The sequence below is a fragment of the Achroia grisella genome, unplaced genomic scaffold, assembly GCF_030625045.1.
Source record: "Achroia grisella isolate CSIRO2021 unplaced genomic scaffold, CSIRO_AGI_Agris_v1 utg4116, whole genome shotgun sequence".
NCBI classification, from domain to species: domain Eukaryota; kingdom Metazoa; phylum Arthropoda; class Insecta; order Lepidoptera; family Pyralidae; genus Achroia; species Achroia grisella.
This window is the reverse complement of record NW_026712845.1, coordinates 1,320,300-1,343,324: the sequence shown is the minus strand read 5'-3', so window position 1 is coordinate 1,343,324 and position 23,025 is coordinate 1,320,300. Positions and strand designations below refer to the sequence as shown.

Here is a 23,025-nt window from a genome sequence, read left to right as displayed (position 1 = left end):
AAATTATTTACATATTATATATTTTTTGTGCATATTATTATTATTACAGACAGCTGCATACATATATTGCTAAATATGTTCTAGTTATCATACATTTATATATATATTTACTCTACCATAAAATATACATTATTATAAGATTTTATGTATCTTTACATACTATAAAACAAAGTCGCAACAGATTTTAATGCGGTTTTCAATGCAATTTTCAACAATAGATAGAATAATTGAAGGGGAAAGTTTATTTGTAGAGTGTAAGACATGAATGTTATAACTACAAAATTAGCGAAAAATTCTAAGATTAAATAATAATAGTAATAACCGTGGACGACACAAACACAGCCATCTGGACCCAAGCAAGCAAAGCCAGTATTATGGGTACTACACAACTGATACAAATACTTAAATATATTTTTTTGTAAATTCTTGTATAATGTACATAGCAAACAACCAAATTAATACAAACAATTATACTCATGGATACAAATGTTTGTACGGTACGATGATCGAATTTGAGACTATCGACAATAAGGCGATATGCTAAACCGCTAGATAATCGTATCGTCGTCGTATTTCAGCATGAACATATATTACTAATATTAGGTTTTCTAAGATAAAGTACAGTTTGTAATAAAGCTATCTCTAGAAACAAATGCCAACGAGTATCGTCAATTCATATAGATCTTTGTATAAATTCTACCATCATAATTTACTGTAAAACTAATTATTCTACATATTTTTTTTACAAACTATGTTCAGTTAATATTTATAAAACTGTTACATACACACACACAGTTTATATACATATACATATAAAATCTTCCAACAGCATTTAAACGTTGTAACTTTGTAATCTATTTTTTACTGCGCATTTAAAATGAATTTTCATTTGATAGTATACCATAATCATAAGCAGGTACTGTGACTTAAATTGCAACAAAATTCAACTCAATGGCGTTGAAATATGGCTTCAATTTTAAACGACGAAACAGAATTAAATATAGACCTTGTAAATTATGTCTATCGTGACCAGACGTCCGATTTTAAACGGGACTGTCCCTTTTTATAATTACGCGAGGCTCATAAAGTCTCATAAGTAGTGTCCCCAAAACTACGGGACAATTTTGAACCTAGAGTTCTCAAAATCGACTCCGGAGTTTACGGAAACTCCGCGAAAATTTGTGTCGTCGGGCCATTGTGATGTTGATTATTGTTGATAATTAAAGTAAATATATAATTTCGTGCTTAGAGTTTTCAGATTTACTTAAAATGTTCACTAGCTATATTAAATAAAATTTATTCACCCGATAATACTTAACGTTTAAGTTATTTATTATACTTTTTCTGTATAAATAGCTTTAAGAAATTGTTACTTCCATTGACTGTCTATTAATTGACATAAATAGACTAATATCCCGTTTTGAGTCAAAGAATAAATGGTCACGTTAATTATGTCGTAAATTGAACCCTTAATTAAACGTCATTAACTTGAATTTAATTAATATGTATAATAGAGTAGCCTGGGGATTTGGGACACCATTTTCCACGAATCATAATAGGATTTGCTTTGTATAAATCCCCGATGAAAATATACTAATCCATTAATAGGAAGTCTTTACCGCGAGTGGCTTATCAAATTCAGCAGGTTATACAAATGCAAATTCCATTATAGTTTGTGTTGGGAGTGTTACTTAAGGATCGGCAACGCGTACTTTAACCCCTAGTATTTTAAGCGTCTATAGGCTACGGTTATTGTTTCCATCAGGTGGCCCGTATTTTTCCTTGTAAACCGGCTTACGGCCCACCTGATGGTAATTGAATTGACACTACTACTATGTAATATTATATTATCTGTGCGATTCAACGGATGAAATAGGGAGACTAAGATAAGATGCAGACGACTTTTAATAGGCTACTCAGTCAGGCCGTATGCTTGATTTGTGTTTGTGATATACAATAAAACAAATGCAATCTTGGGAAATCATCTTGGGCTGGGCTAAAAGCTGACGTCATTTATAACATAGAATAGAATTCATCGAATAGGAGCTGAATCACTCTATCATCATCGAAATCGATATAATTAGACACCTGATCCTATTCCAAATTTCGTATTCTAAATTGAAATAATTAAAAAAATAAATTCTATATATTGTCTTTGGTAAATTTACCAACGTGCCAAGCCCATAAAAAAAAATAGACGCCCCATTTACTACTGGGTGCGAGGTAGGAACCAGCCATGTAGACACTTGGGTACTGGCGATGATGTGGTGAAGGTGGCGCGTGCAAGCTCGTACATCCCTCGTGCATCTAACACGATCAGCGCCACGCGACGGCTGTTTGCCTCGGTGCCACCCCACACAAGTGCACACACCACAACTCCTTCATCTTCTTCCTGTTTACAAATTAAACATAATTATTCCGGTTTTAAAATAACCTTTCAACTGTTAGCTATCAAAATGATATTAACGCCCCATCAATAAGACCAATTACAGGACTTCTCACTGATGGGGCTACAGTGTCCGAGTCCAATAATCGGCTCCTTCGCAGATGGAAAGATAATTGCTTTCCAACAGCGTAATTCTACCAAAAAATTATCATCAGCTGCCTACACGACACATTCTTTCACTTGCAATCATAAGCGCTAGTGATTTAGCGCAGGAAAGCCAGAGCACGCAAACACAAGTGATTGTTTTTCTATATTTTTTATGTAACTTTGCATAACTTTCAGGTCATTTTAATTTTATTTTATTTTCCACAGATTTTATTCCCTAAAGACACGTTCAACATTTCTAAATAATCAATACATCTTTAAATATGACCTTACATCCACAGTTAGATGTCGGCCATTTTGTAATGATTGATTATTAAAAAAGGCGCGAAAGCACGCACGATTGAGGAACGCGGGAATGTATCAGTTGCCAGTGCGCGCGCTTTGTTACTCGTTCTATTTCTCTGATTTTACATGGTCTTTCCTGCATGAAAGCCGACAGTCAGCTCGTTTGCCATTCCAGTTACATAAAATATAACGTAGGTACATATTATCCCCTTGTATGATTTCCGATTGTTGGCTAACTTTAAAAACAGAAATATATTTTTTTCTACATCCACTTATGGTTTTTTACGCACAAGTAGTTTCATATAGTTTAAAGACATACTCGTAACAATAACTATGGCCAATGTCTATCATGGATATCAACAAAAAAATTGGTACCATTAGTGTCATTTTGAAACTTTAACAGGTTCAAAATGACACTAAAGACAACATTGCAGTATGGAAAGCAAGATAGTGAGTTCAGAAGCAAACATGCCAGAGGCATATTGTATACAGTCGTATGAGTATTTATACAATCTATTTCCAATAGAAGCGATGCGTCATTCTGAAAAATTTAATAAGATTCTGTAACTAACCTGTGATCCAGGAGCGGGCACGAATATTGGCTCACTGGGGTAACAGTTCGTGTCGCACCATGTCTTTGTCTCACCAGTCTGTGTATCTACTTTAATTATCTAATAACACAAAACAATATATGCATAATAATATAACTAAAATACGAAATATGTGTATAAATTAGAATCCATGTGAGTCCCTGTAATGATGATGCCAAAATCTTCATAATAAAACTTCTCCAAAGAAGTTCATGTTAATAAAAGACAGAATTTCATAGAACAATTAATTGTCTAGTAAAGCAAAGCCCGGTATTTCTATTCTCCCTTTTAAAGTTACTTAAAAACACAAAATTGTACATTTTTAATTTTGTTCCTTATTTAAAATTTCCGATATAAGCAAAATTGTTTAGCGATATTCCTCACAGAGACAATAATCATTTTGTTTTTAATACCACACATTGATATTATACATTTCTTGTGCTTCTCGAGTGTGGTGATATAAAATATAAGCTTAAATATACGTAAAAAAATAGTCTAGTATAAGTAATACTTACTGTTCCAGGATTGGCGGCGTCCACGTCAGAGCTGATAGCATAGAAGTAACGGTAAGGACGACCTTGAAATAATTAATTTGTTATGTTGTTCGCAGTAGTATAGTGTTTTTAATATTTTATATTATAAAAGTATTATAAAAAACATAACTATTACATTTTAATTATAACAAAATTATTACGGTACTATACACCTCGTAATTACTTTAAAATAATTCTCGCGTAGCATCCCTGTGAAAGATTTGCTACAAACATCTACATTTTGCAGCATGAGTTGAAGTTAGTGTTTACTATCCTTAAGGTAATCTACATAGAATGCATTTTATTTCCTCGTTGCTGTATGTAACAAGCTGTATGTTTGGTGATAGTGATGTCTAGTGGTTTTAGCTAGTACACCGCTTTACTTCTGATGGTTGCGGGTTCGATTCCTCGCACGATGCAAACATTTCGATTCATGAGTATCATTGTTTGTATAGGCATGGGTGTTTTCTATGTATATTATGTATGTACACAAGCTCTGCCTACCGTGGGACTATATGGCGCTTTGTTAATTTTCCAAGGTTATTTATTTATATTTTCTATGTGAAAGCAGATTCACACGTGGACGACCTTTTTTTTCGGACTACTTTAATGCTGTTGGCCGCAGTTGGCCTTTACAGCTTCACCATACGATGGGGGGCAAGTGCAGATGGCACTCCAAACCCGCAGAAGTATTTATGGAGCGGCTGAAGGCCGACTCCTGCCTGACGGATGCGACTTTAGTCTGAGGGCACCGCTAACGGTTCGAACCTCGGCTCAGGTCGTCGTAATTTCGATGCCAGTTTGAATTGGACGATGTATTCATCGGAGCAAAAACATGTAAGAGCAGCTTTTGATGTAAATTAATATCTTCAATGATAGTTAAGTTACCATTGTGCAAGTCGTAATGTATCCTCGGAGTCTCACAACCGAGGTCCGCCAGTAGACGTGGTTCTATGCGCGACCTGTTGTCGGCATTCAAGGGCAGCTCCAACCGCTTTGGTCGCCCACGGAACCATTCTGCGTAGTCGGCGTTACTTTGCATCGTCTGCAAATAATTATTAAATCCACTTTTTTATATATAACTGAAATGATAATCTAGGTGACGATCAAATCTAGTTTAAATGGTAATCACTATAACTATAATGGATTTATACTATTTTGCGAATGACAAATTTACAAACAAACTTTGATCCGGATGTTTTTAATTTTTTACGAACCTTTAAATATCATATTTAATTAAGTTTAATCAACAGCCTAATAAATAAGTTTCAACCTTCTAGCTTTAAAATTTACAATACCTACATATAACGTTTCATTTCCCCTTTCAACACCTTAAAATCCTATTTCCACAGCATATGTCCTTTCTTAAGGTCTAGACTATCCGTGTACCAAATTTCATTTAAATCGGTTTAGTATTGTTGGCGTGAAAGCGAGATAGACAGAGTTACTTTCACATTTATACTATTAGAAAGGATTAGTAAGGATTAAGTAATGAGTTTATAATCACGTACAGAGCAACATATCTTACCTCAATAGCGTTTATATACATAGCATCTAAAGTCTTCGCGTCCTTGTAAGCACATATATCGACCACCAGCGTACCGTCCTGCTCGTATGTATTGATAATGTGCAGGTAGAATAACGTCTCTGTACGGTAACGCTTCACCTCTTTACCATTCTCACGAGAAAGCAGAACTATGTGTGTCTAAAAATTATAAAGCTTTCCATTAATGTTAGAATTAATAACATAAATCGAACTGTAGCAATAGATTCAACAACTAGGCAACAATTGCTGTCTGTTTTATATCTTTTCTCTATCTCAATTCTTCTCTGTATTAAGGTAATCTACAATATATACACTGAAAAGAAGCAGGTCAGTTAATGAAACCAAATCATGTCAGAATTAATAATATTAATGATAGAATAATAGGAATAGATTTATAAGCAACAGTCACTCTCTGATTTATCTCTGTCTTTTTTTCTCTCTCTTTTCCTCTCTCTATTAAGGTAATATACAATATACACAATGACGAGATGCAGATCAGTTAATTAAAATCATGTTAGAATTAATAACATAAATTATAGAATAATAGCAACAGATTTGTAAGTAACAATCACTTCTCTCTGTTTTATCTCTGTCATTTCTCTATCTCTATTCGTTTCCCCTTTAAGGTTATCTACAAGATGAACTCACGGATGAAACTGACAGAGTCCTTGGTTTCCAGTCCTGTAAAGGTCAACCTCCTGTTCTTGTATAGGTCAACCTTATAAGGTCTATTGATGAGGGATAAGATTGTTAGTAATGAGAAGGAGTGTCGCATTACTAGTAATGTGGGTCAGGTTGATCTTAACGCGGTTCCCCAGAGAACCATTGTGGTTAATATCTAGTGAATTCGTCCCAAAGCGCTATCTAATCTGACTTTAGCTTTATCCTATCATTTTCCACTGATGCCTCGTCAACGTGAAATTTTAGAATGGGAAAATGCATCATACTATTATCACCAACAAAGTTCATTGTTGGCATATAATAATAATCTAAATCTAAATCAGGACTATTCACACAGCGCCATCTAGTTACAAGTTAAGCTATCTAAAGCTTGTGTTACGGGTACTAGATAACTGATACAAGTACATAGTAATTTTTTTTTCGTAAATACATACATATTATACATAGAAAACACCCAGACCGATACAAACAATCATACTCATGAATACAAATGTTTGTGCGAGGAATCGAACCCGCGACCATCGGACGTAAAGCGGTGTGCTAGACCGCTAGACCACCGAGGTCGTCAGGTCAGTAGCATTTCATACTAACAGTCTTTCCCCCAACTTCCATACAGAACACCGAGAAAAGAAGAGTCAATTTTGAAGGTATTGAATATTTAATACCTCATGATTGGGATACCATTGTAGACTGGAAACAAGTGGTTCGTTGGACAGTTGATTTTTGACCATACTCAACAATGATACAGACAACGGCTGCTCCACTACAACGAAATAATTCTCTGTTATACCTGAAATTATAATATAATATTAATTAAAATATAATATAAATAATATAAATAATAAATACGGGTACAAAACCCGTAAATAGGAAAATTGTGCTGACGAACGAGTATGAAAGTTTAGCACACAACAGAATGCTATATATAATTTTAATTATACTTAAAAATACATTAAATCATTAAAAAAAACCTTACACTAGCATGTATTTGACACACACACAAGCATAGAAGTATTATTATTGATATAAGAGCCTTAATACTGTTCAGATATAATTGAAATTAATTATGGTATTAATACTTGACCATCTATCCTATCGAGGCAAGAAATTTTTGGTAAAAGTTTTACTTTTTAGACTGTTCATAGACACAATCTATGCAGTAATAATGGGTGCCTCATAAGTTTGTATAGGGTAAAAATATTTTTTCGAAATTTCCAATTCAAAATATCTTTATTCATGTAGGTCTATTACAGACTCTTATGATGTCAAATCTACCGTCAGTTCGGAATGTTTTCGAGATGAGAAGAACTGACAAGAAACTTATGTGTTATATACTTACTTATTTATTTATGTGTCAATCCCTATTTGTTCGTGTGAGAGCTGGAGAGAACACTAAACACTCAGAAATATATCTAATAGATTTTTTTAAAATATACAATATCATTATATAATAATAACTAAAAGTATATAACAATACCAACTATTTCTATAAAACTATAATAATTACTTCTCCGTTTTTAACTCACCAAAAGTGTGCATGTATGCGGGATGAAGCGGCCACCTTGGACTCATGTAGGCAACAATATGTGCCTTCGCAAACATGTCGCCTGAAATTTAAATTTATTATTTATTATTTATACTAAGTTTCTGTAAGAGATTAGTAAAAGATCAGAGAAAGCAATAAGAACTCCTTTTTTTAAGCACAAAGTTACAACTAAATTATTTAAAGGAGCAACACGCAAGATTCCCTCTCGTTCTTCTTGTGATGAGATAGCTTTCACAAGAGATTAAAAAATATAGGTATATTTTATATTTAAGCATTATATAATAGATATTAAAAAATGCTTAAATATAAGATTATTTTAATAAAGTATTTTCTAATTCTAGTAACATTTATGTAAAGTGTTTTTTTATATTTTCAGTGCGTAATGGAATATAATAAAATAAAACCTTTTTCAGTATATGGAAATTTAACTATGACATGTTTCAACCGTCCCTTGACTACGGACATCCCAAGATTGTATACATCACCTGAAAATATAACAAATATATATAAATACTAGCTGACCCCGCAAACGTTGTTTTGCTATATACCTACATTAAAATCGCTATTAAAAATGAGGGTTGATGACGGGAGGGTGAAATTTTAGGATTGTAGGTATTTTTACAACCACATTAAAAATATATAAAATTAAAAAAGAAATGAAATAACATAAAAAATAAGTGTTAGGGGTGGACATCACTTAGGGATATGAAAAATAGATAGTAGCCGATTCTCTGACCTACTTATATGCATATATATTTCATAAAAATCGGTCACGCCGTTTCGGAGGAGTATGGTAACTAACATTGGGACACGAGAATTTTATATATAAGATTTAAATTTAACACTTCATTTGCTTACCTTTAATTACGGGAACTATACACTTGAAAAATAGGAACTTCCAAAATGTAGACTGAAGACCAACCTGTTCCATTCCCTCTTCAATAAGGTCAGAGAATATATTTAAAAAAATATACACAGTAAATTATACGCAAGGAAAATGAGATGCACTAAAAAACAAATGGCCGATGGCATTTGCTCAGTTAACTATAGGGCAAACTAAGAAGCATTTAAAAAATGTCCATACGTATATAATATATAATTAATAATTATACATCTGCAGTGTGTACATTTATAAATATAACTACATACATAAACATACTTTCTATACGCTTCTGACTATTCACTGTTGATTATTATATAACTATGTATATATATGTATGTATTTAATTGTGTGTGTATGTATTATACCTATACTTAAAGGTATAATAATTATGGTAGGTTATTATACCTTTAGGTTTAATACTGAAAAATATATTGTGATTATACACTACCGTTGGGCATAACATGCGGATGTGAAGTATGGTTGACCAATGAAACGGAATCCATTAGATTCTTTCTTTCCAATGTGTCCAAAGTCTCAGGGTCTATTCTGAAATAATATGGTATTAATTATTTGTATTGTTAAACGGATCTCATCACGAATAATTATGGTAAATAAAGGACGAGCTGACTGTCAGTCAACGGTAAATAAAGGTAAATAATATCTTTATTTCATAAAAAACCGTTCAGTTGTTTCTGCGTGATAGAGTAACAAACATCCAAACTCACAAACTGTCGCATTTATAATATTAATAAGATTCTTTGACTAGACTTGTGAACGCAGAAGTTTATATACTTTTATAATAATTATATACAAAATCGAAGGAAATATTTACCTGTGTATCACAGGAGTTTCAGTAAAGGCGTACATTTCATCCCCAAAGGGATACAACGATATCATCGCGTTATCAGATAACGACTCTCCAGGTTTGAACAATGCTGCTACCCTGGAAACAGTCTAGTCATTTACAATATTCCATTGTATCCAGAGCCGTATAACATATGAAATAGAGAAAACATTAAAAAAATATTCCTCGGTTAAATATATATTTATTTTGTAACAATTCTGGCCCCTTACTGAATTATAGAACAATTACAAGAGGTCTAGTATTTTAATAAACCACCAACGAAAGAAATCAGTTAGCCCGGTGGGGTGAATTCACCAGAAATTTAAAAGGATTGTTTCTAAGGGTTATATGTACAAGTTGATTTGACCAAACATTGGTTCAAAGTCCCCATTACGAACAATCCTTTCCCTCTAATAACCCCATCCGGACCGGATGGGTTTGTTAGAAAGTCTGGATCTGTCTCTGTCTGATCTGAGTCATCTTCATTGTCCATCTGTATGGATTATTACATTAAATTATCTTTCTTTTTTTCTTCACATTTTCTTTGAAACCACACGCGAGTGATGCACCGTTTCTTCATCATCATTACAATCAATTACTGGATAATGGTGGAACTCCCCGAAAGTGGCCAATAACAAGATTAGTAACATAATTAGTAGTAGTATTACTTACACTCAAAATTAAATTCAGTAATTCAGCATTCAGCAAAATATGATATTTTTGTTTAATAATTTGGAATTTGATCGACAATGCGGTGTGAATTGTCCTGGGTTATTATTTTATTATTAAAATAAAACTAACCTGTCGAAGATCGTGTGGCATGGATCAGGGACGGCTTTAGTGCCAAACTCAGTTACGACGATACGGCCGGCGGCGCGGTTCTTGTTAAAGGTGCTGGAACGGAGGAATCGGCACTGATATGTCACGCCTCCATCTTCAATTGCAAACCTGTTAATATAGAATTTATAGCACTTATTATAGTATAATAAATAGAAACTTACATTAGGAAAAATACTTTTCACACAAAATAATATCAAATATGGTACTAGTTATTAAGTGTATGTTAAAATTTTGAAATTGTAAACACCCATTCTTAACGGCTTAAAGCCAGTTCCCCGGGGCGTGTTGCGCCCGAAGTTGATGCCGAGGCAAAGGGGCTCGCCCTTTGCCTCTTGTGTGAAAAATTATTTTTTCTAATGTAAGTTTCTATTTATTATAACTTCGCAACTTCGGGGGTCAACTTCATTTCAATTTTTCAGTTCAACTTCAAATCAGAGCAGTCTTTTGAATAACTAGTTTCCTTTCGTCGTGTTTGTTGTTTTTGAAACAAATTCTAAAAAGAAATTATTACACAATTGATACTTTTGCTCAAAATTGTTACTCTAATTGCATAACTACATAGTATAGGTTGATGTAGGTAAGTACTAAATTGACTAATTACGTTTTAATGAACCGGAATCGTCGCTGTACATCCGCAGTTTATAGACATCCTCTAGGACGCACGTTATCTATTAACTCCCGATAGTAGATACAATGATTATTGGCATAATAGGAATTTCCCTTTAGATATTCCCTATCTTGCTCAGAATAATAACTAAAAATATACATACATGAATAGCGACATCACATTTCTAATAGCAGAGAAATTGCAGTGATAAAAGTAAGTTACACAATGGCAATCTATGAGGAGTATGAGGTGACCCATGTCCTTAGTACTATTTATGAATGTAAGCGTCGGTTCTTAAATATTTGTTATTCCAGTTACGTAAAGAAAAAAAAATTGCATAAGTAACACAATACGGAAGAAACAATAAATGTCACATAAGAATTGGCCTTTGGCCTCATCACTTGTTCAAATATGAGGAACTTTAAACGTAGACTAGGCTGTACGGTCTAAGGATCTTTGCCTGTTCCATCACTGAAAAGGAGATGGACGAATATGGGACAAAAAAAAACAATAAATGTCGCAACTACATACTTGTCATTTTGTGGCGCCAAATGATTTTGTCATTATTGGCGCCAAAATGGCTGTGGGTCTCTTAATAATTTTCAATTCGAATTCGAAGTTCCTACAATAAATATATAAAAACATTGTTGTCATTTATGTAACCAAGTTAATTTCTATTATAATATACAAACCTGTGTAGTAAAGCCGAACTGTCGAAAAGGTGTTCAAAACGCGTAGATCCAACTTTCAATGAGCCAGGTCCGTTTCGTAACAATGTTCCCCGAAGCCACTTGGGTATCTCTCCTGAAAATATTTATGAAATAAGAAAATTAATGATTATGTTCTCTCATGTATGGTTAAGAGCGGCATAGGCCATTTCTTTCAAATTATAGACTTCAAAGCTCGTGTTTGCGTTTAGCGAACTATGTTAAATTTGTAATTTCTTTAGCTTAGTTTTGGTTAATTGTGTTATATTTTATAACAACAACAGCAATTTATCCAGCGGTCATTTTGCCCTTTTCAGGTTGGTTTTAAAGTATAGGTACTCAGTGAAATACCTCAATGAAATAGACACCTATATATATATATATATTTAATTCTTTGATATTCAGGGACTTTCGTACAAACTACATAAAAGCACATGCCAGTTACATTGTACCCTAAGACTAATAGGTAGCGAACTTTAAAAAAGGTCGAACACAATAGATCTATGCAGGTCGCAGTGATACAGGTATTAGCACCTGAAAATGGCCTAAAACCCCCAATAAAAAAATAGATTGATAATATTTTTTTTACATTATTGAATGTTTTGTGTATCAGCTTCTAAAACCTTTAATGTGTAGACATTCTCGTATCATTAGTGGAATGATAAGTATACAAACATATATTTATTCTCCTCTTCTTAATTTAACTGATTACAATTATATACCTACACCACGATGATGTCTCGGGACAATTCCTACATCTCCGAAAAAAAAAAGAATATACGTATAACATTTCATAAAAATCGGTCAAGCCGTTTCGGAGGAGTATGGAAACTAACATAACAATAATAACTAACTAACATAACAGGGGAAATATATATATAAGATTATATTAAATTACATACCCGTGACGACTCCTTGTAGTGGATCAACAATCTCTTCCTCACAAGATCTCAGCCATACACTAGCGTCGCAGTTCGGATACAATTTCTCTTGAAACATCGCCATCTCGGAATGAAGTCTAAATATTATTAATTTAATATTTTAAACAACTTATGTCAAGGTGCAACGTTTATATAAACATTATTAATTAATAAATAATCGAAGTGTTTTTCCATAATTTTACAAGATAAGGAAAATATTATGAAGATTATGATATTAGAAGTATTTATGATATTTGATAGAGTTTTTTATTTTTGATGCAAGATAATTTTTCTTACATATAAATATAATTTTTCTTTCTATTAAATAATAATAAAAATAACCTTGGATAATCCACACAGCTCCATCTAGTCGAGCTATGCATAACGTGTGTTGTGGGTACTAAACAACCGATATAAATACTTAAATACTTTTTTTTAAATACATGGTCTATATATATAGAAAACACGCAGACCACAGACTAATACAAACTATAATATTAATTACTAACTGCACCCGCGACTTCGTCCGGGTGGAATTTAATTTTTTTTTCTAAAATAAAAGTATCCTAAGTTACTCCTTGTTATATCAGCTACCTACCAATAAAAGTCCCGTCAAAATCGATCCAGCCATTTCAGAGATTAGCCGGAACAAACAGACCGACAGACAGACAAAAATTTTAAAAATATGTATTATATTAGTATATTCATATGTATGTAGTAAAAAATATTCTTTCAATATTACTACTACAATTGTCAACTAAAAAGCCCTATTTTTTCTCTACTAATATAACGTAGAGAGATAGAAACCGGATTTTGTTATAAAACTCCGGAACCACCGATTTGAGAAATTCTTACGCTGTTTTAAACTTACATTATTCAGAATAATAAAGCTTGTATATACAATTAATATATTTGTTTAATTAAATAAAATACAGTGTACCGATTTATATCGAAATCTATGCTCTAAACAATAATGTACAATTAGACAATATATATTTGCTCTCATGTTTCTACTTTCAGTCTCTGTATAATATTTTCTTCTATTACGTGTCAATATTTTGGCGCCAAACTTTTTTAATAGAAATTTTATAGGCAAGGGCAACTATATTAAAAGGCTATATTGACATTACTAAAAGTAAAATATGTAAAATTTGTAAGAATCTGTTATTCTTACAAATTATAATAGTTTGATATAATTATTTTATTAATAGTGGGATATTTAACACTATTCGAAACTCATTCACTCAGCACTTAGCACCCGAACGAAGCCGGGTCGGGGTATCACTATTTAATGAAGTCATAAAGACGGAGCGAGCACTCAAAAGTATTAAAAAAAAAGTAGTTAGTGTTCTTTTAAATTAAAGAAATCAATAAAAGTAAAAACAAAAATATATATGTTGAATGTACTCACTATTTTTCCAGATTCAATGCTATTCACAGTGCAAACTGCGCGATGCCGAGCTACGTACTGAAGTAGGGTTGGCAATCACTGGGGATGCTCGCCCACGCAATAGAACGGAGGCCTTCACCGCGTTATATACACGTGCCATGGCTTACTGAACAAACCTAATAAGTATTTGTTGTTCCAGGGATGATCCGTCATTACTAGAATAAACTAGAACTATCCATTGAATGTTGAACGTTATGGCATTGAATTTAAATCGTTTATTAGTCTGTCAAAAGTTTGAGACTTGTGTTAATAAATTATCTATTCTTTGAGATAATAAATATGTGTTCTATTGTCATATTCGGCAACACTCATCTTTTTAATTGTTGCTGAAGTGGTTTAGCCGTTTAGCACAACGCGTTACTTTCGAGGGTCGCGGGTACGATTCCACGCATGGTGCAATAATTTTGTATTCAAGAGTATGATTATTTGTAGTGATCTAGATGTATTCTATGTGTATTTTATAAGTTTATATATCAGTTTTGCAGTACCCATAAGCAAGCTGTACGTTGCTTGGGATTACCAATACGGCGCTGTGGACATTCTCCAGGATTATTATTATTGTTATATTATAAGTATACCTACTACCTTCTGACTGAATTATTTGTTCAAAGTTGTAGTTATAAATTCAACTCCTGACCACATCAGTGTAACCTGATCGTTGGTTACATTGTTAATACAGTTAAAATAATAATAAGAGATCATTTAAAAATCTACAAATGCCAGTTGTTTGAAAAGTCACAAATCTTAGACACTACTGAAGATCATGGCGTTATAGGCTCAGTTCTTTTGTCTTTCCCTGAAAAGGGAAAAGTCAACCCAAAAAGAAATCAGAAACATGTTTGGATGTTCGTCATAGAGAAAATAACAGTGAGCACAGATAAATGAAATGCTTCTATAATAAACACATAGAATACTTTTAGCGTTATTTACTCAAGACATAGATTTCCTTATAATATTATTTCCATCCGAAATCTGTTCCTTGAGCACTTCTATGAACATATTTATGTCTTAATTTTCACGAATCTCAGCCTATGCAGTCAGCAGCATCATTAGTTATAGATTGCACTAAAAATTCCATAAGTAGGTTCATATTTATAGTATAGTTGGTAAACGACATTTAATCTCAGTTTGAAGGGTGTAGGATTAATGTGCCACAAAATACAAGCGGCCGCAACTCGTTGAACACAATTTGTTTCATATTATTCGGGTTTATACATCGTAAATTGCATTTATTTTTAAATATATTTTTAATACATACAGAAAACACACAGACCAATACAAACTGTCATACAGGTGAATACAATTGTTTGTATCGGACGAAGAAAGCAACCCGTCGCGGATTGGACCCCTCAAACAATTATACTTATGAATACAAATGTGAATGCCGCGTGAGGAATCGAACCCGCGACCATTGCGGCAATAAGGCAGTGTGCTAAATCACTAGACCAATAAGGCCGTCAACTATTTTATATTGTAAAAAAGAACCAAAACTATTATAAATTCGACTGCTTCGGTGGTTTAGTGGTGTAGCACACCGCCTTATTGCCGCAATGGTCGCGGGTTCGATTCCTCACGCGGCATTCACATTTGTATTCATAAGTATAATTGTTTGTATCGGTCTGGATGATTTCTATATATATATTGTGTATGTATTTACAAAAAAATATGTGTGTATTTGAAACAGTTGTCTAGTACCCATAACACAAGCCCTGCTTAGCTCGCGGGACTAGAAGACGCTAAGGCGCTGTGTGAATTTTCCTAAAATATTATATATATTAAAAAATATTATAAATGTGTATTTGCTCTCCGCTTATTGCTTAATAATGAAAAATCACGTGAATTGCTAATCCCCGGAGAGGCGGTGGGGAGTGCCCCCACCGACCTTCAGCAGGCAAGGTCGTACCACACGTTCATTATTTCGTCCAATGTCAATCCTTATGGGATAATCTATTAATATATATACGTGTATAAGGAATAACAGCACCTATTTATTAATATATCATCATTATTATCATTGTATAGTATAAAACAAAGTCGCTGTCGCTGTCTGTCCCTATGTACGCTTAAATCTTCAAAACTACGCAAGGGATTTTGAAGTGTTTCTTTAAATCGATACAGTGATTCAAGAGGAAGTTTTATATATAATACATGTACACCCGTGCACAGTCGGGGCGAGTAGCTAGTATAATGATAAAAGTCAAGTGTGATGCAGGCGAAGTTGCGCAGGTTACTTACTAATACCACAGATAACATAATATTACATACTAATACTATGTAATATTATTTTATCTGTGATAATATATATTTGTTTACCTCTAATATACATAATATAAAAAGCGAGAAAATATTACGGAACCTGTAGTATGTTATACCAGTCAGCCATCTCTGATACATGTTAATATATATGTATTATCTTAGCATTTTAAAAATAAACTACTTTTAGTGATCAACAGTTTCTATGTCTATAAAAAAAAACATTATTTTAAAGTTCTGTATAATTAAACAAAACGGAATCGTAACGTCGAAAAGTTAAAGAAATTGAGTTATAGATAATTTAAAAAAAGTGAATTTGAGTTTTCTATTTTAAATTGTTCCTGGTTCGTTATATAACGAGTTTCTTAATTTATTCAGGAATATTTTTAATACTGTTAGTATTAAAAAAAACATTCCTGAATATATAGAAATACTTCCAAACCAATACAATCGTAAAATGATTATATTGGTTGGCACAAGCACTATACCAACATTTGTATTTATGAATATAATATATTCATAAATTCAACCCGTATAAGACCTTTCTGCTTCATTATGTTTTTGGCTTAAAGTTTCGTATAAAATTAATGTGTATTATTTCTCTATATCTTGGCAGTAGCGTTACAGTCAGCGCATTCTTTGCAGTCCTGTGGAGTGCAGCATGAGAAACATTTGCATGGATGTAGATAGTACTCGTCGCCTACCGCATAACTGCGACCCAAGTTCAGCATATCTTCTAGATCACATCTGCAGATATGGAAATAATTATAATAACGTTAAAACAGAAAGGCTATAACAGAATAGCAGAGAGGGTGACTCACTGGCCTCTCTGAGTAATAGGTCTAATGGTTATAGGTTAATTTTGCCTTGATTAATACACCTTAATTTTATAATAAGCAGCAATTGTAACAGTTTATTATTTGAAACAAATAAAGAACATTATTTTTATTATTAGGTGTTGACAATGTAATATATATGTAATGTATATATCCAACTAACAAATAGGCGTAGAAGAGATTGTTAATAATGAGAACTAGCAGTCATATGTCACCTCGTAGAAGGCCTACGATAGATGCAAATGGGCCGGGAAGTGATTAACATTAATTACTGATGAATTCAGCTTGAATTGATCAGGATTCAGATGAAATCAGTCCGTGTATCTTGAAAACAACTGACCTGAGTTCTACAAAATTCACCAGGAATTTATTTTTATATTTGATGGTTTCCATGGGAAGCTGCGTAGAGGTTAAACTGACATGGCATACTGTGAGAAATGGGGTCATCAATCCACATTACTAACTATCCCCTTCCGTGCATAATACTACGTTATCAGCGAATAATTGAGCTGTATTTTATTCTTAAAAATATAGTTGTTCCAATAATCGCCTTTGTGGTAGCGAAGCAAGCCACATATTTTAAAACGACACATCGCAAATATTAACGATAGTAATCTCAATTTTTCTCAGCAATTACGAATCATTCGGGGCTGATATTTATGTATTTCATTTTTCATATGCTTCACATTCACATATGATAGATTAACTTCTGTAGCAGATACAAAAGTTTCAAATAATGGTCTTATAAAACAGATTTACATGGTATAAGAAATCGGGACTGATTTAAGACTTAATTTGTCCATTATACTTTATACTTAGTACACACGTAAATAGAGCAATTCAATGCAAATATAATAACTAATAGTTTTTATTTTAAATGACGATGCTAACTTGCTATACTCAAGCAACTGTGTTTCCGAGTCATTGAGCGGAGGCACAGCGTACTCCACTATACCACCTTTTCCTACCGTGACTGGGGTGGCGCAGTATTGCATGTTGTAACACTTCTCTGGATTTCCTTGCTCCACCAGGGCACTCTCGATGAATGTTGGCTTTTCAAACAGACCTATGTGTGACATTTTAGTGGCATTATTTTAATAGGATACGCTGGTGATTAATAGTATTCGTCCTAAAAATCTATCTAAGATCCTATCCTACATATCTAACATACATATTGTTATATTTATCTATGCAATCTGATTAAAAGAGGAACTGCATTTCTTGTCTGTTCTTTTTGTTTGAAACTAAATTCCGAACAGTCAGTAGGTCTGATTTATTATGTCTGTGGTAAGGCATACCTGAATAAACGTATTTTTGATTTGATTTTAAGACATGTGTATTATTGTGAATACAAATAAAAGATATACAAAATTTAAAATAATAGCTTAGATAAAAAAATTTCATTTGCAAAACATATTGTAAGAAGGTCGTAGTTGTTCTACTAATATCTAGCAAAATTTCTGTAATTCACGAATAGATTTAGAAAAAATAATCTAGAAATAATTCAGAACGCTGTTTGTTAAGCTCAATCATTTTCGGAAGCGAGAGCCGCAATCTATAGAAAAGTACGCTCGCTTGACTGTACCTGTTCTGCTGTACTATGTTTACCAAAACAGAAATAAACATACTGTAGATTACTTATAATGAAATAATAATATTGCAATTACCTTTCATAATGTTGACAACAAATCTAGCAGTGGAGAATCCAATAGACAAGTGCCCTTGTTCGTTGTTGCTCTTCACTTTGCAAATGATGTCGTCAGCCTCACGCACCAGACGAGTAAGGCAATCAACTTGTGACTGTACGTGCAAATAGCATTAAATATGGTATATACATTACTATAAACGAATAGTGTTAGATAGTAATGAAATAGTTTTTTTAACTAACAAATAATACAAATGGAGCTACTACTAATAGCTGCCTTTAAACGACACGTTCTTTCAAACGCGATCAGAAGCGCTCACGATTTAGCTCGGGAAAGTCACCGCGCAATCGTTTTTTATTTTTTTGAGCACTCTTTCACGGCTAATATCGTGAAAATTTCATGTCAAATTACTTTCTTCTAAAACTTTATTAGTTTATCTACAGATTTTGACTCGTTTAAGATTTATAAATTAGCAATAACTCTATAATTGTCCTTGTTACCTGGTAAGATGTTCGCCATTTTGCAATGATAATTAATTATTACAAGAAGTCACCAAAGCACGCACGATTGAAAGCCATGGAAGGCGGCGCGCTGGGTTTTTCTCGTCCTCTATCTACATTCATATACACATTTTTTCCTACGTGAAAGCGTACGTGTAAAGGCAGCTAACAACAAAATCGACTTCTGCTTCTTGTTCTTTAACTCTTTGACTTCATTTTTCCCTCAATTTCAACCTACTTAAAAATGTAGGAGAATCTCAGTTCAACTGTTGATAAGCAGATGCTTAATCTCATGTGGTTCCATACAAATTGAATGAAGATCTGCTAGTAGTTTTTGAGTTATCTTTAATAATGCGATTTAAATTCAATTTTGTCGTAGTCTGGACACAATATTATATCGTTCTTATCGTTTGTTAAGTGTTTATAGATAGAACCTGCGGGAAGTTGCCAGCTTTAGCTGCGGAGAATACAGGAACTCGAGTGCAGCGGCCTGTGCCGCATACCACCGGCGTGGTGGAGATACCAGGGTCCGCGCCAGTTACGGTAGAGAACAGTTGATTAGCACGCATGGCATTGATAGCGTTTACACCCAACACGCGTCGCTTGTCGTACGCACGGGCAGTTTGTAATGTCTATAAGTACGTTCGGATTTAAAATAGACATCTATTTGATAAGTATTCATCGATATGGAGAAAATATTAATACAAAGTTGATATGACTAAGTATAGTCATTAACAATACATGTATATATGTAGGTCATTAGGCCTACATGAAATAAATGTATTCTTGATTTGAATTTGTAAAGTTATATAATCAAGTGCAATGACTGATATTACCTTTCCCAATAATCGTCATTAAATGTATACCACGGTTTTTGTACAGAGTTGTCTAGACCAGTACTTCATGCCCTATTTCAGCCGATAAGCAGATTGGTTTGTTTGTAGTTGTTTTTAAAATTCGAACAGGCGAAGAGCATGGGCCATACTGCTTCCGAGCACCTTGATTTGTAAGGTGTATTTTGGTTACTAGGTCGCCAACCTTAAAACACTTCATGTGGCATGACATCTTAGTCCTCTAGAATGGGACGCATGAGTAGATAGATAGATTCATATACACATATATGAATCTATAACAGACATTATAGACGACGGTGAGCACTTCCCACCAGATGGGACCTTAATTTATTTCTCCTTAGGTTCCATAACAAAAAACTAACATGTATACACAATGCGAAGTTGCAGTCCACCGGCGGCGTCTGTATGGCGATGACCGCTTGAGGACAGAACTGCGCCACCGCCAACGTCGTGGTACGCACCAGTTGCATGTTATTGAAGAACAGCTCCCGGTCGGGGTTGCTGCAGCACGGCGGCATCACATAAGAACCACCGCAAATTAATACCACATCTGAGTTCTACAACATTTAAACTATTAGGTGACTTGCACAGTTTTTTTGTACCAAAGACTGGACCTAGTTTGCCGAGAAAGTTAGTTTGCTCATTGGAAAAGTTAAATACGAATTCCATATTTTTTAATTATATATACAAAGCTATACGCTAAAAATCCTTTTTTAAACTACAATAACTTACATCAAGAGCTGGTCTCAAGAACATTCGTCCCTGATAGCCCTCCACAGCGGTACTGGTGTCTATATGAGCAATATCGTTAGCAACACCAAGCACGAATCGCTCCGGTACGTCGTCGTATAAAGCTAGGGTTCGAATTATGTTCTGTTGCTTGAGAAACAAAGATGCAATGCGTCCTACGTCGCTACCGGCACCTACCACTGTCACCTACAACACATGCCAAGATTTATCGTTTGGGTTTTTTAAGATTCTTAACTGAAATGATAAACAAGCTTATGGTCCATCTGATTGGATTTATATTGTGTTCTTTACTTCTACAACTACCATGAAAATCAACGCTGGAAAGTAATTGAAGCATTATGCTGAGTTGTATTGGCATGTGTGAGATCACTATTATTCAATGCGGAAACCTAACTACCGTTACGACACTCTCTTCTCCTTCGTCGATTTACCTACATATATAAATACTAATTTAAGACTTTAATTATCTAAATTAAACATGTAGGTAAATTACAGGGAAGATACCTATGTACATTATTATTACTATATTTAAACTAAGTCTACAATCTGAAGCTTATCAATAGACCCTAGTAGTGCTAGATGTATTATGTTCTCGATAAATGTGTGTTTTTCTAACCTTTTGTGGTGGAAATCTTGGCACTGGACAAAACTGTTCACATTCCCTCTCTATCTGGGCTAGTGCCTGTGACATAACAAAATTTTGGTATCCAGCCCTTAGTACCGAAAGGGACCGAGGTACCGAAAGAATACGTTTATACAAATTACGAAACATTTTCAGATCCTATTTTAGGTTTGTTTAAACATATATTTTTAAAATTATATTTTATTACATTTTTTGTTTTATGTTTATGCAATTATTAAAATTTATTTTGTATCATTCAAGTTTTGGTTAGACATTTCCATCATGTTGTCATACCGTTAACGAAAAACGTTGTCAAAAAGAAAATTTAGAGGAAAATTAATAAGTTTTGATGACTAATTCGATGAGATATAAAATTTTCTTTTACGTAGCTGGAATGACAAAATAAGAGTGGTAGTACCGAGCATAAGCTCCTTCATATCCCTCCCTCATTATAAGTAAACGAAAATTACCATTTTTGAGAGTATTATACATAAATCATTTGAGAGTTTAGTTGCATTCTGAGCTAAACTGCAGGTTTACTCCGAAATTACTTAATATTGATTTTAATAAAACTATTTTTGTTGACAAAGTAACTTTCATATACCTACCGAAATGCGGGTATCTCAAATGCTGCGTCTGGCACGAAGTAGATAGTTAACAATGCCTCTTATTACCTCATCTAGAAAAACAATTGTGACGATCTTTTGTTATACAAAATATTTTTAACGACAAGATATGGTCATCATAATTAGGTGATAAACATATCGAGGGCGCAGAGAAATACGTAAATAAATAAAACGAATCATGGAACAGACATCAAATTTAATAGATATATTAAGTTTCACCTATATGTTTAACATTCATATTGATTAATATTATATTGTCTACCCATATACAGGTATACTGTTTATGTATAGATATAACACGGAGGAATTAAAAATGACTAGAACTATTAGAGAGTGAAAGCCGCCCAGACTACTTTTACATTTCAACGCAACACCCACCACTAAGTACATGTCCAAATCTTTATCTAATTGGTACACAAATCCAATAAATAGGTACACATTTATACAAACACAACTTCAGTTTGATGTTCAAATTTCAGGGTATACAAAGTTTCGTTGCTTTTGAAATGATCAATTTGTACACTTTCTAGTTGCTGCCTGCGTTAGTTTTGTGTCGTTTGATGAATTGCATTTGCTCTTAATACTAATATAATTCCAATAAAGTAATGCTGAACCAACAGCACGTGCTATGGCACGGAATACTGACAACCACACAATATTTTAAACAACAATCAAAACGCTTTTGGATTTTTGTTCAAATTAACAAAGTACGTATTCTTTTAGAGGTAAATGATGAGTTTTGAGATTTTCCAATAATCACTAAGTCCTAATATTTCACCGGACATGTAGTCTCATTGAACATTTCTTTAGAAAAAAAATGTACGTTGTATATTTGATAGATATTTCACAGTAATTCCCATGATACTGTTCATAGTTATACATTTCAATAACAGTATTCTCCTCAAATAGCATTTTTTATTTTATTTTGCACCCTATAATTTAATAGCATCAATTA

At 33.4% G+C, this 23,025-nt stretch overlaps 2 protein-coding genes across 2 annotated transcripts; both read right to left on the bottom strand.

Moving 5' to 3' along the window:
* Positions 1–2,209: 2,209 nt before the first annotated feature.
* LOC131844650 (carotenoid isomerooxygenase) lies at positions 2,210–12,618 on the bottom strand. Its single transcript, XM_059193587.1, has 13 exons — positions 12,516–12,618; positions 11,599–11,710; positions 10,261–10,407; positions 9,448–9,558; positions 9,064–9,161; positions 8,137–8,217; positions 7,713–7,793; positions 6,852–6,976; positions 5,488–5,664; positions 4,848–5,004; positions 3,942–4,003; positions 3,409–3,507; positions 2,210–2,392 (listed from the first exon to the last, which is right to left on the bottom strand). Exons 1-13 carry the CDS (start codon positions 12,616–12,618, stop codon positions 2,210–2,212), a joined length of 1,536 nt encoding a protein of 511 aa, XP_059049570.1.
* A 4,099-nt stretch (positions 12,619–16,717) lies between these two features.
* On the bottom strand, positions 16,718–21,594 carry LOC131844692 (malate dehydrogenase-like). The gene is made up of 7 exons (XM_059193632.1): positions 21,439–21,594; positions 20,805–21,008; positions 20,435–20,629; positions 19,653–19,850; positions 18,740–18,872; positions 17,964–18,138; positions 16,718–16,983 (listed from the first exon to the last, which is right to left on the bottom strand). Exons 1-7 carry the CDS (start codon positions 21,592–21,594, stop codon positions 16,839–16,841), a joined length of 1,206 nt encoding a protein of 401 aa, XP_059049615.1. The 3' UTR covers positions 16,718–16,838.
* Positions 21,595–23,025: the final 1,431 nt, after the last annotated feature.